The following is an 18,747-nucleotide window of genomic DNA, read 5'->3' as shown; positions in this document are numbered from 1 at the left end:
CCTAAATATTCCCCAATTGGATGATGCTTCGAGGGATGACACTGACAGCCCCATTCACGCTGTCTGATCTCCTGGGTGCAATTAAGGCCTCTCCCACTGGAAAAGCAGCTGGACCAGATGGGTTTTGCAGTGAATTCTATAGGACATTTATAGAGAAAATAGCCCCCCTCATGTTAAGAATGGTCAAGGATTCATTTAAAAACAAGAGACTTCCTAGTTCGTTATATGAGGCCAATATTTGTCTACTATTAAAAAAGGGGAGGAATCAGACTGAACCAACTAGCTATAGACCAATTTCTCTTTTAAATTTTGATCAAAAAATAATATCAAAAGTCCTGGCTACAAAAGTGGGCAGGCATATCTCCAGAATTATACATCCTAACTTCCTAGGTTCTTATATCTTTTTCAAAATCTTCCTGTTAGCCTACCACCTTCTTTCTTTAAATTACTCAACTCAGTAATTCTTTCATTTGTTTGGGCAAAGAAACTGCCACACAGTTCTAAATTGCATTTACAGAAAAATGCGGCCAACGGTGGTCTTGGTCTCCCCAATTTCAGGCATTACTACTGCAAAGTTAAGGGCTCTTACGTTTTGGCAGCAAAGCCTCCCTGACGATGACTGGTCAGATATCTATCCCCTTTGGTTGAAAATTGAAGCAACCTCAGCCTCTAACACATCTCTTCCGGCGCTTTTGTTTTCTACAGCTTACCCTCCCTTGCTCAATAAAAATTTGTTCTGAGACATTCCTTCAAGATCCTGAACCAAGTCAAAAAGGTATTCAAACTTCCAATCTTTTCCGTTTATACTCCGATCTCATGTAATCAGGCATTCAAACCTGGTCTGATGGACCCCATGTTTTTAGATTGGAAAAGGCGAGGACTTTGTTGTGTTGGAGATCTTTACACTGGAAATAAATTTGCCTCATTTCTTGAGCTTCAGATGAAAATCAACATTCCTCAAAAATAAATTTATACCGTTACCTTCAAGTCAGGAACTTTGTTCGGGAGACCCATCCAGAATTGATGATTAAGCTGTCATATTCTCTATGATTTACTTTTGCTACGTAAAGACACTAAACGCTTAATCTCCCATTTCATGAATGTTCTTACCACACCTACAAATACAGGCCATCTCAGAGAAACCTGGGCCAGAGTCAGGATTCCCAAAGAGTGAGGAACTTTGGCAGAAGAGCCTGTCAGGCATACATAAATGCTCTATCAGTTCCAGGTACAGACTGATCCAGTTTAAAGTCATTCACAGGCTGCACTTTTCAAAAGTAAAACTTAGTAAGATCTATGAATCATACACCCCCTTGTGTGCTAGGTGTGGCACGGAAGAGGGTGCACTATTTCATCTTTTCTGCCAATGTCTAGCATTACATAATTTTTGGTCCCATATATTCAATTGGTTTACAGTTAATCTTCAAAGGAACATCCAGCCCAGCTGGACTCTAGCATTATTTGGCTGCTCAGACAAAACAGGGCCCCTCCCGGCCCATCAAAAGCAGGTTCTTAGCACTGGCATGGTTACTGCAAAAAAACTTAAACTGCTAAACTGGAAATCGTCAACCCCCCCATGATTTAAGAGGTGGCTTGATGAAATGTTTCTCGTTGCCAAGCTGGACCAGATTCGTTTCAGCAAATCAAACTCACATAGTCACTTTCTCAAAGTGTGGAAGCCCTTCATTTCATTCCTAGACAAAAGCTAACTTTTTGTAGCTTGTCTTTGCTGCTGGAGTACGTCTCACTTTTAGCTCTATCCTGTGTAACTCATAAGTTTAACAGATTTCCACCCACTTTTTTTGCATATGTGTGTATACAGGTCTGTTCATTTGTTTGACCTATACCCAATATTTTAATTCCTTTTTCTTTCCTTTCTTTAGAGGTTTCACTGGGGAAACTCTGCTTTCCCATGATGTCAAGAATCATCAACTTTGCTCATTGTCCCTCTATGAAACATATGTACTCATTTGCACTGAGGAATTTGTATATCTTGTTTACTGTTCTGTTCTATTGTCAAAAAACTAAAAAACTTTTTTTCCTCCCAAAATGAGACATCCTGCATTCTTTATGAATTACATCCTGAGGTACAGCACAGCACAGAACTGCAAAAGCTCAGCACAGATGTAAAGAAAGACATTCATGCCAATAATACCTGAAAGGAAATGCTTTTGACAAAAATTACAGATTTAGTTTATTTCTATTTATGTCCAGAGATCAAGGATCCACCATGTAGAGTTTGTTATGCCAAGAGTTTAAGGATCCAGTGACCAATTTCATATTTATTTACTTTAAGACTCAATAAAATGTTGTTGACATAGAAAACCTGTAACACCTACTTTTAGTACACAGAAAATTCACAAGCGGTATCGATACGAGAATCGATAAGGAATCAGATCGATAAGCGGAATCGATAATGGTATCAATATCGATAAAATCTTATCAATACCCATCCCTAGTTAGAACAACAAAATAAATTTGTGGACTAGAACATCTTCAGCATTATTTTTTGTGGGGAGCCAGAACAACATGAACATAAAATGAGGACATTACTGTGCTCCAGCAAGTTACCAAGAGCCAGGAACACATGGAGTACATGTGCGCTGTTCTCTATATGTGGCTAAATGCAAAGATCTAATGCACAGTTTCTTACTATAGCAGAGCAGTGTGAATTGGAAATGTGTTGAAAAACTGAAACAGGACAAACATTGTAGGAGCAATGCAGCAAAGGAGAAAGCATCAAAGAAAAACATTTTCAAAGCCCAGAACTAGTGACTCGGGGCAGTTCAAAAGTGACAACTCACCTGAATAAGACCAGTATGGGTCACCAGCTGCCCTTCTTTCCCTCATTAGGCCTGGACTCCGATGATGCGCACTTCCAGCATGATGAGGTTGACCAGACAATACCACTGTGGGAGACGAAGGCAGAGGTCAGAAAACGCAGTGTGGGTGAGTAGAGAGATGGAACTGCTAATTAAAAATCAAATGAAAATGAAAAACTTAGGTTTCCTGCCCCCACAATCCTGTCCAAGCCCCTGCAAATAGAACACGATTCCCTTTTAGAGGCACATGATTAATCATTAAATTAGTGACACTATTAAAAAAAAATATTAAAGCTAAAGAGTGTCAGATTTAAGGCTGTTTATTAGCAGAAATGGAATATACTGTAGCGTTCAGAACCATCTGCTGATTATGGTATAACCACACACAACAATGAATCAATACGTTTTCATAAGCTTAGAATGAGCGCCTCATATCTATGTGGCACACATCCCTCACGGATACAGTAGCTCAAAAGGGACATAATTATGTCAACAATTGCATTCTGCAGCATAGCCAGAAGGAATCAGGGGTTGCTCCCCTACACACTGTCTACAAGTTGCTAGTGCAGGCTAACAAGTTTAAGAAGTCCTCATTTTATGAAAAGGAAATCATATGTATTGCTTATCACAAGAGCAAGTGATCCACATCGCCAAAGAAGCAAAAAACATGAAGGGAAACAAAATAGTCACTGATGACTGCCTAATGCAATCTGCAACCCCACCACTGCATGACTACAAATTCTACACACTGTAGGATTATACAAGTTAGTATAAAGATATAATTTTAAAAAATAAATCATGGGATCGGAATCTTTGAATAAGTGGGACAATGCTGGAGAAGGAGGAATTTGGTAAGCATAATTTGAGATGGCTGAATTCCATTCTAAAATTCTAAATTATATTTTATCTGATCAACATGTAACACTTTCATTCATAAGTATGTGTGTGTTTTTTGTGTATTTCACTCGTATGTGTGTGTATGTATGTATGTATGTATGTATGTATGTACACTGAACAAAATACAAACACTTTGTTTTCTTCCCATTTTTCATGAGCTGAACTCAAAGATCTAAAAAATTCTCTATATACTCAAAAGATCCATTTCTCTCAAATATTCTTTGCAAGTCTGTCTAAATCTGTATAAATGAGCACTACTCCTTATTCCAACCCACCTCACATGTGTGGCATATCAAAATGCTGATTAGGGCACAGGTGCACCTTATCCTGGCCACAATAAAAAGCCACTTAAATAGTGACTTAAGATGTTTGTATTGTACTTTGTGCAAGTGAAATATCAAGCAAACACAACGTATTGGACCAAGACCTCGCCATTTGCAGACACTATATACACATTAAATAACCCTGATGGGGCAAGACAAAAAAACCTGATTAGGACATCGCAAGCATACATATATTTTACATTCATATAAAAACCTGACTGTGTGTGTGTGTGAGATATATATATATATATATATATATATATACACTCAACAAAAATATAAACGCAACACTTTTGGTTTTGCTCCATTTTGTATGAGATGAACTCAAAGATCTAAAACTTTTTTCCACATACACAATATCACCATTTCCCTCAAATATTGTTCACAAACCAGTCTAAATCTGTGATAGTGAGCACTTCTCCTTTGCTGAGGCTAAATCCATCCCACCTCACAGGTGTGCCATATCAAGATGCTGATTAGACACCATGATTAGTGCACAGGTGTGCCTTAGACTGCCCACAATAAAAGGCCACTCTGAAAGGTGCAGTTTTATCACACAGCACAATGCCACAGATGTCGCAAGATTTGAGGGAGCGTGCAATTGGCATGCTGACAGCAGGAATGTCAACCAGAGCTGTTGCTCAAGTATTGAATGTTCATTTCTCTACCATAAGCCGTCTCCAAAGGCGTTTCAGAGAATTTGGCAGTACATCCAACCAGCCTCACAACCGCAGACCACGTGTAACCACACCAGCCCAGGACCTCCACATCCAGCATGTTCACCTCCAAGATCGTCTGAGACCAGCCACTCGGACAGCTGCTGAAACTGTTGTGTGGGCCGCTGAAGAGGAGGTACTGCTGGCCCACCACCACCAGAGGGCGCCCTGCCTGGAGTGCGGGCTCCAGGCACCAGAGGGCGCTGCCGCATCATGGGAGTAATCTGGGTGACAGCTGTCACCCATCACCAAACACAGCTGTTTCCACTCAGCACCGAGGTATATCAGGAGGACGGCGTCTCCACCTCAGTGCCGAGATATCACCTAAGACCAAGGTAGTATTCTCTGCAGGTATACTTTGCATTATTCACTAAGACTGTCAAAACCGTTTTTCAGGACTGGTGACTACTAAGAACCTTATTCCTTGGATAAGTACTCACCTTCCTGCTGAACTTTGTCAAGAGGTGGAGGCGGCTTCTCCCCTCTCTGTAACTGGGTGCGTTCATCCACTCCTGTGTGTTGTTGCTCTCTCCTGCCAGCAGTACCGGATCCGACGAGCGGAGGCAGTGGCCACCTGGGAAGTCGGGACTTGGCGGTTCCAGTATTTCCAGGGTTCGGTGGCAGAGGAGATCTGGGTGGTTCCGGTTCGACTGAGACGGACGTCTCCTACCTTCGAGCCTGCCCACACGACACCAGCGGATTCGACCCTAAATTGTGTTTGTTATATTACTCTTGCTTGTTCAGTAGTAAATCTTGTTATTTACTTTCTCCATTGTCCGTTCATTGCGCCCCCTGTTGTGGGTCCGTGTTCCAACACTTTCACAACAGAAACAATCGGTTTGCATAACCAAAGAATTTCTGCACAAACTATCAGAAACCATATCAGGGAAGCTCATCTGCATGCTCGTCGTCCTCATCGGGGTCTCGACCTGACTCCAGTTCGTCGTCGTAACCGACTTGAGTGGGCAAATGCTCACATTCGCTGGCGTTTGGCATGTTGTAGAGGTGTTCTCTTCACAGATGATGCGAAGGAGATGTGTTGCACTGCATGAGGCATATGGTGGTCACACCAGATACTGACTGGTATCCCCCCCCAGTAAAACAAAACTGCACCTTTCAGAGTGGCCTTTTATTGTGGGCAGTCTAAGGCACACCTGTGCACTAATCATGGTGTCTAATCAGCATCTTGATATGGCACACCTGTGAGGTGGGATGGATTATCTCAGCAAAGGAGAAGTGCTCACTATCACAGATTTAGACTGGTTTGTGAACAATATTTAAGGGAAATGGTGATATTGTGTACGTGGAAATAGTTTTAGATCTTTGAGTTCATCTCATACAAAATGGGAGCAAAACCAAAAGTGTATTTTTGTTGAGTATATATATATATAGTATAGAAGGAAGTAGAACTGGAAGACGCACAGTACTAGTTAAGGTGTGAAGTGGCAGGCCAAGAAAAATCTCATAAGCTGAAGCGAAGGATGGTGAGAACAGTCATAGCCAACCCACAGATTTGCTCCAAAGACCTACAACATGATCTTGATGCAGATAGTGTCTCTGTGCATCGTTCAACTATACAGCGCATTTTGCACAAGGAGATTCTGTATGATGCTGTAATGCAAAGGAAGCCTTTTCTGCGTACACACCACAAACAGAGTCGCTTGAGGTACGCTAAAGCACATTTGGACGAGCCAGCTTCATTTTGGAATAAGGTGCTGTGGACTGAGGAAACTAAAATTGAGTTATTTGGACATAACAAGAGGCGGTAAGCATTGCATGGCGGGAAAAAAACCACAGCATTCCAAGAAAAACACTTGCTACCGACAATAAAAATTTGGAGGTGGTTCCATCATGCTGTGGGGCTGTGTGGCCAGTGCAGGTACTGGGAATCTTATTAGAGTTGAGAATCACATGGATTCCAGTCAATATCAGCAGATTCTTGAGAACAATGTTCATGAATCAGTGATAAAATTGAAGCTGCCCCGGGCTGGATCTTTCAACAAGACAACGATCCTAAACACTGCTCAAAATGTACTAAGCCATTCATGCAGAGGAACAAGTACAACATTCTGGAATGGCCATCGCAGTCCCCAGACCTGAATATTATTGAAAATCTGTGGTGTGATTTTAAGCAGGCTGTCCATGCTCAGAAACCAACAAACCTGACTGAACTGGAGATGTTTTGTAAAGAAAAATGGTTCAAAATACCTTCAACCAGAATCCAGACTCTCACTGGAAGCTATAAGAAGTGTTTAGAGGCTGCTATTTCTGCAAAAGGAGGATCTACTAAATATTGATGTGTTTTTTTTTTTCTGTTGGGGTGCCCAAATGTGCCCAAATTTATGCACCTACCTAATTTTGTTTCAAGAATTATTGCACACTTTCTGAAAATCCTATAAACTTCATTTCACTTCTCAAATATCACTGTGTTTGTCTGCTATATGATATATTTAACTGAAATTGCTGATCCAAACAACCAATGATTTATAAAGGAAAATCATGGAAATTATCAGCAGTGCAAAAACGTTTACATACAACTGAGTTTGTGTTGCGTGTGTTTACATTCAGTGTTGCCAACTTAGTGACTTTCTCACTAAATCTGGCAACTTTTCAAACCCTCTTGACGACTTATTTTCTCAAAAGTGACTAGCGACAAATCTAACTACTTTTCTTGGCATTACCGGAGACTTTTCTGATGTTTGGCAACTGAAAGTGAAAGCATCTGTTGTCACTGAGTGGCAGCGGGTCTCCCCTTCCTCCGCTGCAGCAGCCTGTAAAGCACTGAGCAGAGGGATATCTACAATCTTCCTCAATCGGACTCGCTCAGCCAACTGACCTCGTTTGCTGTGCTGTGATTAATAGTCCCCACATTTTGAGAAGCCCTGGCCTTCAGAAGTTATTTTATTTTAACTGATGGCCGATTTTAATGGCAAATAAATAAACAAACCAGGAATCAAGTTTATTTGTGATTCTAAATATTTTTAAGGTGGTTTTAGTCACTTTTTTGCCTCTCCCACAATGTTTTTCTTTTCAAAACTTTATTTAAAAGATATATTAAACATTAAACGAACAGTTCATGGAAAGATATAGAAAATAAAATAAATTGTACAAAAGTAAAGGGATTCTTTAACATTAATTCTCTTTTAAAAAAAAACAAAAAAAAAACAAAGCCCTTATAGAGAGTGACAGTTTTGGACAAGTTCATTTTTTCTGGCAAAAAAATATGAAGGTTGAATAAAATTGAACAGGGCTTCATGCTGGAACTGTTGAGCTGTGCTTTACTTGTGGAAAGGTTTTGTTAAAAGCTGTTTACTAGGAATGTATTTTTTTTATAATATTTAATACATTTGTCGTTTATTTGAGAACATTTTATTTAAGAGCTGAAATCTGTAACTTCCAAATGGGTGGTGATATAACATGTTTCAGTAGGCCACTGAAGATTTTTTTTTTTTTTTGTTAGGGGAAGATGTATTGTCCAAATGGACAAAAATTACATTTTTTTTATCCAAAAATCACTTCGGGAGGAAAATTACGGCCCTTTTTAGGGTAGGGGTTAAAGGGGCCAAAACAGTGACATAGTCAAAATGTGGATTTTGACCTTTGAATATCTTTGTGCACCCTCAGTAAGCCTCAATGATCAAGCTTTTTTGGAAACATGAAGCCTTTCAACTGTAAAATAAATGTATCATCAACACCCACACACAGAATTTTAATGGAGACTTTTTCCCCTTTCAGCAGACAGAATCTCTGTTCAGCTTCTCCTCCTCGGCTGCACGTTGAGCTGGATTTTCATAGCGTTTAACAGCCTCGGGACAGTGAAGTGACTAACTTTTTTGTACACATTTTCCAGCAACAATTCACTTAATGTTTTGGAAAATCTGTGCTCGACAAACAGACAATGTAAACCTGAATGATGAGCAGAAATTTGCCACTAACCGCAGCTAGAAAACTGCAGAAGAGAGCTTTCTTAACCCTCTGGGGTCCGAGGGCATTTTTTGGACAGTTCACTCACCTGGTATAAATGTTTTATTATTGCTGTTAACAGCTCTCCCTGCATCCCACAATCAAGTTTATGTCTCTTTTTTCAGGACAACCTGTACTTTCAGAATATATATGCTACAGTTGTGTTTTATAAATGTAATAAAGGATTACAATTAGAAATAAGAAAGGAAAAAGTAAAACGGAAAGGAGGACATACCGGATCAAGACAGCGTCCAGTTTAGAAATGAACGGCACATTTCACTGTTACAGGCGTTTTTGCCATGGAAAGAGGAACAAAGGCAGAGGAGCTGCATGGCGAAAAGAAACGCCGTGATGAAGCCTCACGGGACATGTTCTGGCATGTTCAGCTCATGCACAATCACAATCGGATATTCACACGACTGGAAAGCAACCGGAATCCGTCTGAAATCCACCTTTAAGCCGTCCTGTGAGACCAACAACGAGGTGGTTTTGTCCCGCGTAATGAACGGCTCCGTGGCGCGTCCCTCGGCTTCTTTTTCCATGAAAAAAAAAAACTCCTGTAATGGTGGAATGTGCCGGAAAAAGTGCTGATGTCCACATCTTCTGCCTTTTTGTGAAAGTCAGACGAGGTCCTGGATCAACAAAGCTTTCACGTTGGAAATGATCTGGTTGTTTGTGCGGGGTGTCAGCTTGTCCATCGGCGCTGGGAGCGCGCTGCGCTCTCAGCAGTTGTGGGCCGTCCTTAAAGGGGCAGTAACACCCCGTAATCTGTTTAATCCCCATAAAATCGTCCCTGAAAGCCATATTAATTTTTCGAACGGTGTCCACCTGGAGGTCTCTTACAGTTTCTGGAAAAAAATTGATGCAGCAAAGATCCAAATCGTTCAGACAATTATTCGCAATAAAAAATAGACGAGAGGGGTGGACCACACCTCACTCAAACCCTGCTCACAGGCGAATGAAGCAACCGACAGGCATGAAAAAACTCATGCATGCGCACGAGGGTTCAAGCTTGGCTGACGCAATCACACGTGATTCAAATCTATATGGTTTTTGAAAAAAATAAGGTCGGATACTTTTCTAACAGACCTCGTACAGCTTAACTTCAATCTGTTGTCTGTTTCATAAATTGTTTTTGTCCCTCTTATTGCACATTTTATTTTACTTAAACATTTCATTTGCACTGTTTTTTTTACTGTGATTTATTCAATGTTTAGTGTATATTTATAAATGATGCTGTACAGAGAGCATGCAGATCAAATTCCTTGTATTCTGTGGATACTTGGTGAATAAAAGCTATTCTGAAAATCCCAAACACCCATGGTGAATTGGAGCACAACATCCATTGTTTAGTGGTTAGCTAAAATAGCTCATTTCTCCAAATGTAATTGTCCTATCAACTTTCTGTTTTTGCAGACTTCATCCTTGACCCAAAATACATAAACATACGTAACGGCAAATGTCAGCTCTCCACGGGTTTTGTATGATTGAAGCCATAGGCGCACGCGCGCGCACACACACACACACACACACACACACACACACACACACACACACACACACACACAGGCCACTTGGCCTTTATGATATAGAAGATGCTTTAACCTACACATCGGGTATTGGGTATTGTAAAGGCCTTGCGTCCGTCCATCTGTTTGTGCTCAGCATAATTCCAGTCCTATTACTGCCAGAGCCTTCAAATTCACAGGGAGCATTCTTGGGACATAGACCTTGGATGACTTCAGAGATGGCTAACCTTGACCTATTTTAAGAGGTCAAAAAGTCACATTCTGTTTTCTATTTTTATGCTCATACAGCCGAGGGTATTTTAGCATTGTGCTATGTCTTGCGTCCAGCCATGATTTGGTGTCAAGATAGCTCAGTGCAAACCCTGATTTTTGGAAACCCAATTGACAGAAATGCATCGTAGCAATGGACGACTAATACTTTGAGATAATTTCTCATTTGTTTTCTTATTAAGTAATCTGCAAAATTTCGACCATAAATGTGCCCCCTACCCCTGTAGTGGGTTACCGTCTCAGCATAATTTTGAAGCAGGAAAAACCCTGATAGAACTAGTGCATATTTAAAGCAACGCACAATGCTTCACAAGCACTGTAATGCAGGGACCCAGTCCACCAACCTTAAAAAAAAAAAAAAGGTTATATTTTAGAAGTTGGAGAAAAACAAAACAAACAGAAACCACATCCCATTGCCATTTCAGCAAAATGTCAACATTGGTGCAGTGACATTGTGCCATTGCTTAGGGAGAGCCCTGGACTATTGATGTTGTTAAAAAAGCAAAAGTACTTTTTATCCGATTAATCGCTAGAAAAAAATCGACAGAATACCAATGACTAAAATAGTCGATAGCTGCAGCCCTAAAAACATGCAAAGCGCGCTGTGCTGATCCCTGCAGCAGCAAAGACTGGCTGCCCACTCCACCTTACAAATGAAGCGCAAGGAAACACACTGTTCTGTATGAATAAAATAGCCTTATTCCATATTTAAAGTCAAGCAGTGTGTTAATGTGCTTTTAAAACATGCACAGCTCTCTGTGCTGAACCTGGCAGCAGTGCTCTGTGAGGTGTCACTGACTTCAATGACACCTTGCAAACAAAATGAGAGGAAAATATGCACTGTTTTAGTGGATCAGGTTTAATTTATCCCATACTGACCACAAAACAAAACAAAAAACCACACACCATTACTGGGCGATTCAATCGGATTAGTTTACATACATGTCCAGGTCTAATCTATGCGTCAACCATGAACACAGCAGATTTATCAATGCGGAAAAGCCACACTTCACACCCAGGAACATCACTGCCTACGGTAAACCTGCGTCAAGCAGGCATCTCTCAAAAATTGAGAGACCATGCTGGAAAGACACTAGTGAGGGAAGCCACCAAGACATCCTAATGTGAAGCAGTTATCGGCTTCTGACGCTGTGGTTGGAGAAACTGTGCACAGTGCAACTTGTAACTGTGATGCATTGTTCCATCTTTCAGTAAATTCAATCACTGCCCTTCTCATTAACACAGCAAAATTACAGCGTATCACATTATTATCTACCATCTGAAAGGCTGCTCTGCCACTGGAAGGGTGGAACAAAACCCGCCTGAACCTTATGGAACCACGGGCAAGAAAATGACTGTCCTCAAACATCTTCTGCTTCCAATGATAGAACATTCACTGAGGCTGGGACCATTTATAAGGAGAAAAGGAGGAACAGGCTGAGTGGAGAAAATCCAGAGAAACTTTGTTTCCTGCATTACAACTTGCAGCTCACTAACTGGAATTGAGTGACTTAAAAAATGAAGAGACGTTGAGAGAACTTTCAGTGAGGGTGGCACCAGTTATGACAAGAAGATGAACAGGCAAACTGTAGAAAGCACTGCAGAGAAACTCTGCTTCCTGCATTACAACTTCCCACTCTTAAATGTGACTAAAAACAAAGCAAAACTGCTGTGTGTGTGCACTACACCAACTTTTTTTTTTTTATGTAAAGGTGAATTTATGCATTTTCATTGTGTCCCCAAAACAAAGAGAGATACACGAGCCACACAAAAACCTCCCACGATTCATCATGCATATACGAGGTCTATTAGAAAAGTATCCGACCTTATTATTTTTTTCAAAAACCATATGGATTTGAATCATGTGTGATTGTGTCAGACAAGCTTGAACCCTCGTGCGCATGCGTGAGTTTTTCCAGGCCTGTCGGTTGCGTCATTCGCCTGTGAGCAGGCTTTGAGTGAGGAGTGGTCCGGCCCCCTCGTCGCTGTTTCATTGCCAGGAAATGGCAGAATGATTTGGGCTTTTTTTCCCATCAGACTTTTTTCAGAAACTGAGAGACTGGCAGCTGGAAACAATTAGAAAAATTATCTGGCTTTCGGTGAAAATGTTACGGGCTTGGTAGAGAATATGGAGTGTTACTGTCGCTTTAAGGACGGCCCCCAGCGGCTGTGGGGCGCGCCGCGCTCCGAAGCCGCCATCGACAGGCTGAACGACCATTTCATTTCTAAACGGATGGCTGTCTGGATCCGTGACCATCGTGCGCCATTTCTCTGGTTATCACAAGAGCTGGACATCAACCATTTTCCGGCAGATTTCACTTTTAACAAGAGATTTTGTCATGGAAAGCCGAGCGGAGGCTTCGCGCGTCACAATGGATTCGCTACTGGAGCGAGACAAAACCACCTCCGTTTTGGTCTCACAGGACGGCTTTGAGATGGCGTTCAGACCGCTGTCGGTGGTTTTCCATCGAGTGATTATCTGAGAAATTGTGGATGTGCCTGGACATGCCAGAACATGTCCTGTGAGGCTTCATCACGGCGTTGCTGTGCGCCATGCAGCACCGCCGCGATGCGCGAAGCCTCCGCTCATCTTTCCATGAGAAAAACTCCTATAACAGTGGAATGTGCCGTTCATTTCCAAACTGGCCGCTGTGTTTTATCCAGGACGTCGTCTGACTAGCACAGGAATTGTGAAAAGACGTGGACATCAGCACTTTTTCGGCACATTGAGACGACGTGCGGAGGGAATCCGCACGTCGCGCGGTGGCCGCATGGCGCAAAAGCAACGCGTGGATGAAGTCCTCACAGGACATGTTCTGGCATGTCAGGCAAATCATTCTGCCATGGTCCTGGCAATGAAACAACTATGAGGGGGCCGGAACCACTCCTCAACCTCAAAAAGCCTTCTCACAGGCGAAATGACGCAACCGACAGGCGTGGAAAAACTCACAGCATGCGCACGAGGGTTCAAGCTTGTCTGACGCAATCACATGTGATTCAAATCCATATGGTTTTTGAAAAAAATAATAAGGTTGGATACTTTTCTAATAGACCTCGTAAACTGCAGATGAATTTCAAACTTTACAAAATAATGTGGAAAACCAGATTTACTGTCATGGTGAAGTGTTTCTCAAGTATTAATTGCAGGCTTGGGTATCGAGAACAGGTTCTTTTCGGGTATCGTTAAGAAATGATTTGATCCACCGATAACAGTCTTTTTGCTTAACGATTTCCTTATCGGTCTTTCAGAGCGGCCGTTGTTTTTGAGGGTGTTTGTCGAGAAAATGATCATTTCTCTGCGCTGATTACAGAAACTGCAGTGACTCTGTAATCAACCATTTCTGCAGCGTGGCTCTGCTTTGAACCTTGAATCAATGAGGCAGTGCTTCGATCCACTGCTTCGTTGGATCTTTGCTTCGCTGCTCTTCAGAAGCAGAAAGTCTGCTTCTTAACCCCTCTCAAAGCCATGAAAATATGTCAATTGTGAGTCACTTTTGTGCAGATTAAAGTGGCTAACTGGGACTCCTGTCTTGTTGCAAGAAAGAAGCGAGAATTGTCCTCCATTCCACTGCTCCAAACGCTGCGTCGCTGTCTGCTGAGTGGAGTCCGCTCAGAATTTACAACTTCAAAAGCGAATCGCCATTTAAATCAAATGACACCTCTTTCCAAACAGTCTAATAAATTTTCAAATTTCAAATGTATTAATTTATATAGCGCCAATTCATGACAAAATCGTCTCAAGGCGCTTCACACAAAAAACAATTAAAAAATTTAAAACACACACACAAAAAAAGACCATAAAAGAAAGACAACCATAAAAGAATACAAGAATAAAAACACTTCATAATACTAATGATAAAACAGAGAAAACAAATGAGTCTTTAAACGCGACTTAAAATCTCCACAGTATCCGACTGCCGAATGTGTGCTGGGAGATCGTTTCCACAGAGCTGGGGCACGGTAGGAGAAAGCTCTGTGACCGGCAGACTTTTTATTCACGCTGGAAACACAGAAGTCTGCACCCTGAGAACGCAGGGCAAGAGCTGGTACATAAGGGCTTACCAGGTCAGCCAGATACGGAGGTGCAAGTCCATGAACGATTTTATAAACTAATAACAGTACTTTAAAATCCGATCTTGCAGGAACAGGAAGCCAGTGCAGGGATGCCAAAACGGGTTTAATGTGTCAAACTTTCTGCTTTTGTGTCAAGAGTCTGGCAGCAGCATTTGAACCAGGTGAAGCCCCTAATCCTGGACTGCTGTAAGCCAGAAAATAGAGCATTACAATAGTCCAATCTAGAAGAGACAAATGCATGAATCAAAGTACAACCTTCGCTATATTTCGCAAATGGAAGAAAGGCAGTCCTCGTAATGTCTCTAATGTGGAGATCAAAGGACAACGTAGATCAAAAATTACTCCAAGGTCCTCACTTTATCCATATGATGTATAACACACGGACCTAAGTTAAGTGCTAGCGATCAATTATTGCTGATACCTCGCTGGACCAAGAACCATAGCTTCAGGTCTTATCAGAATTTAAAAGTAGGAAGTTATTAGACATCCAACTTCTTACTGATGCAAGGCAATCTTCCAAAGATTTTATGTGAGTGAGATTACCAGCAGTTATTGGCATTACAATTGAGTGTCACCAGCATAGCAATGAAAGGAAATCCCAAAGCGCTGCAGGATATTCCCAAAAGGTGCTACATAAAGGGAAAAAAGCAGGGGGCCTAAAACGGATCCCTGAGGAACCCCAAACTTCATGTCCCTACAATCAGAGGCGAAGCCATTACACAATACGCAGTAAGAGCGACTGGACAGGTATGACGTCAATCAGGCAAGAGCAGTTCCAGTAATCCAAAGTGATTTCCAGCCTACTGAGTAAAATATGATGATCCACAGTATCAAACGCAGCATTAAGATCCAGCAGCACCAAGACTGTAGTGGTATCTGAGTCCATTGCTCGCAAAAGGTCATTCACTACTTTAGTAAGTGCTGTCTCTGCGGAGTGTTATTTTCTAAAAGCAGACTGCAGTGGCTCAAAAAGATTATTCTCAGTGAGGTAGTCCACGAGCTGTCGCGAAACCACTTTTTCCAGGATTTTAGACCAAAATGATAGATTAGATATCGGTCTATAATTCTTAAATACACTAGGGTCAAGATTGGATTTCTTAAGTAATGGTTTGATCACTGCAGACTTGAAACATTTAGGAACAGATCCAGAAATTGAGAGATTTATAATTTCCAGCACAGTCGGTCCAAGAATGGGCCACAGGTCCTTAAATAGTTTTGTTGGTATAGGATCAAGTAAACAAGTTGTACTTTTTGTAGACCTCATGAGCTTTGTCAGCGCGCCAAGCGAGATACCATCAAAATCTGTAAATCTGGGTAACACCTCAGTGGGCGCATCCACCTCCATAGCAGTATACAGTGGTTGGACCAAAGCCTGCTGAGATATGCTCAACCTAATATCCTCAATTTTCTTCTCAAAATAGTCCAAGAAATCCTGTGCTGAAAAGGCAGCGTGAATAACAGGTGGCTGTCCATGAATGAGAAATGCCACAGTTTCAAACAAAACCTTTGAGTTATGCTTGTTTTTACTGATCAAATCAGAATAATAGGCACGCTTTGTAGCCAGTAGCGCATGCTTATAATCTAAGACAGCATCACGCCATGCAAAGTGGAACACCTCTCGTTTGGAACTACGTCATTTCCGTTCCAACCCTCTAGCCTTCTGCCTAAGATCACGCAAATAACTGTTGAACCAAGGAGTCTGTGCGTGGGAAGGCATGGCCTTAATAGAGGAGGCGCAGTCTTATCGAGTGTGGTTTTTAGCACTAAATTCAGGCTATCCGCAAGGCTGTCTACTGACTGAAAATTCATCAAGCTTGAAGTCAAGATTTCTGGTCGTCTCGCTTTGAGTTCAGACAAAGTTGAAGGTTTAATACGTCGCCACAATGATAGGCAAGGTTGTTGCTCCACTAAATGCGGCAGAGTAATTGTAAACCTAATAAGCGAGTGGTCAGAGACCGCCGATGCAAGAGGCAGGATGTAGATATTTGTGACAGCAAGGCCACGTGCAAGAACCAATTCCAGAGTATTACCACTGATATGCGTTGAACCATGAATGAACTGCCGAAATCCTAGTGCATCCATGATTTCCATAAATGATTTACCAAGGGGATCAGAGGGCTTATTTGTATGAATGTTAAAATCACCAATAATCGAAATATTGTCTACACTAGTTGAAAGACTGTCATCGGAGAGGACAGTCCAGGAACAACAGGACGAATCCAGCAGCCTCTCGTGCTCAGTGCGCGCTCCAAAGCCCAAAAATATCTGGCACGTTGGTACCCCAACTCCTGGAGTGGGGCTGGACGCTTTATTTTTCTGGCGTTGCCCACAGGGAGAGGCGGAGAGCTGGGGTCGCATTGCTTATTGATCCCCAGCTCAGTCACCATGTGTTGGGGTTCACTCCAGTGAACGAGAGGGTCACGTCCCTACGCCTTTGGGTCAGGGACAGGTCTCTCACCGTTGTCTCGGCCTACGGGCCGAGCGGCAGTGTAGAGTACCCGACCTTCTTGGAGTCCCTGGGAGGGGTACTAGATAGCGCTCCGACTGGGGACTCCATTGTTCTCCTGGGGGATTTCAACAACCATGTGGGCGGCGACAGTGAGACCTGGAGGGGGGTGATCGGGAAGCACGGCCTCCCCAATCTGAACCCAAGTGGTGTTCAGTTGTTGGACTTCTGTGCTAGTCACACTTTGTCCATCACGAACACCATGTTCGAGCACAAGGGTGTCCATAAGTGCACGTGGCACCAGGACACACTGAGCCGGAGGTCGGGGTACACACACACACACACACACACACACACAGATATATATATATATATATATATATATATATATATATATATCTATATCTATAGATATATAGATAGATATATAGATAGATAGATATATATATATATATATATATATCTATATATATCTATATCTATATCTATAGATATATCTATAGATATATAGATATATCTATATCTATAGATATATCTATAGATATATATATATATCTATATATATATAATATATACACGTAGTGTCTGCTCTCAGCCTAGACTGTAATATACCAACAATATTGGGTCATTCCATATGAATTCAACCAGAGGTCCCATGGTACACACACGCACACTCAGATTTGGCAAAAAAACATTTTTGTGCCTCTACATATATAATGAACACTTCAAAATTATTTTTCCTCAGTATCCATCAAATCAATCATTTGGCTATGCACCTGGTAACTCTGGCAAAAATATTTTCTGTATTTTGAAGCTTTTACAATCAGTAAATGACTGTGGAGACTTCCTGTACCAAAGAAAACCATGAGCTCTGAGGGCAAAAACTGTTATTCGATACAAACCATTAATAACAGCACCCTGGGTAAAAAAAGAGATCAAGACTCTCCTACCTGCCTGAAGATACTTCTAGCTCGCCTTCCCTTACGATCAGGTTTGGGCCCACGAGACAAAATACATCTTGACAGTCTATGGTGCACAATCTAAAATGACTCGTGCCAAGTGCATTTGGGCTGCGTACAACTCCAGTATTGCACAGGGTGTGCAATCTGGACAAAAAGCAGATAGAGAGCAAAGGGGTTGCATTTAGACAATTATTCGTGGGTGTGTTATTGGCATGAAATAAACTAATCTGATTTTCATCTGACAGACCTTTTAAGAGTTGGAGTGCACTGGAAGAAACCTGGTTTGCGATTCAGGCAGTGGACTCAAGTAAGAGGTTTTCTGATGAGTAAACAGATGTGTGTGAGCAGAAAGCAGCCACTAAAGCTCTATGAGCTGACGTAGCGATGCAGTAAGGTGAACTTTTCTATTGGTGCTTACTTTTATTTCTTGTAGCTGTTGTTTTCAATTCACTTTTCTTATACTGTATGTAAACAGTGATCTGGAAGGAAAAAGAGACCAATGAGGCATTGTCCCCATTTTATGGAAATGTAATAGGACAACTGGCAAATATTGTGGCAACAAATTTCTAACAATTTTAAAACAAAACATATTTAGTCTTTAATTACATACATTATATCAGGTATAGTTTCCGCAGTGGCCAAGCTTTTAACCTTGTTGAGTACATTTCATTTTTCTAGGTTTTTTGAAAAATAACTAAGGCTCACTTAAGGCTGGACAATATGGCCATTGATCATTGGTCAACCA

The 18,747-nt window shown here is 41.6% G+C and overlaps 1 protein-coding gene across 2 annotated transcripts in view; it reads right to left on the bottom strand.

The window, feature by feature from the left end:
- ca16b (carbonic anhydrase XVI b) overlaps positions 1–18,747 on the bottom strand; it is a 435,606-nt gene that overhangs the window by 349,313 nt on the left and 67,546 nt on the right. For both annotated transcript variants that reach the window (XM_034166391.1, XM_034166392.1), the window contains exon 2: positions 2,805–2,909. In XM_034166391.1, coding sequence (XP_034022282.1) covers positions 2,805–2,909 — 105 coding nt within the window. The remainder of the gene's footprint in view (positions 1–2,804; positions 2,910–18,747) is intronic.

The sequence above is a fragment of the Thalassophryne amazonica genome, chromosome 3 (genome assembly GCF_902500255.1).
Source record: "Thalassophryne amazonica chromosome 3, fThaAma1.1, whole genome shotgun sequence".
In the NCBI taxonomy this organism is placed as follows: domain Eukaryota; kingdom Metazoa; phylum Chordata; class Actinopteri; order Batrachoidiformes; family Batrachoididae; genus Thalassophryne; species Thalassophryne amazonica.
This window is presented reverse-complemented; position numbering and strand designations above follow the sequence as displayed.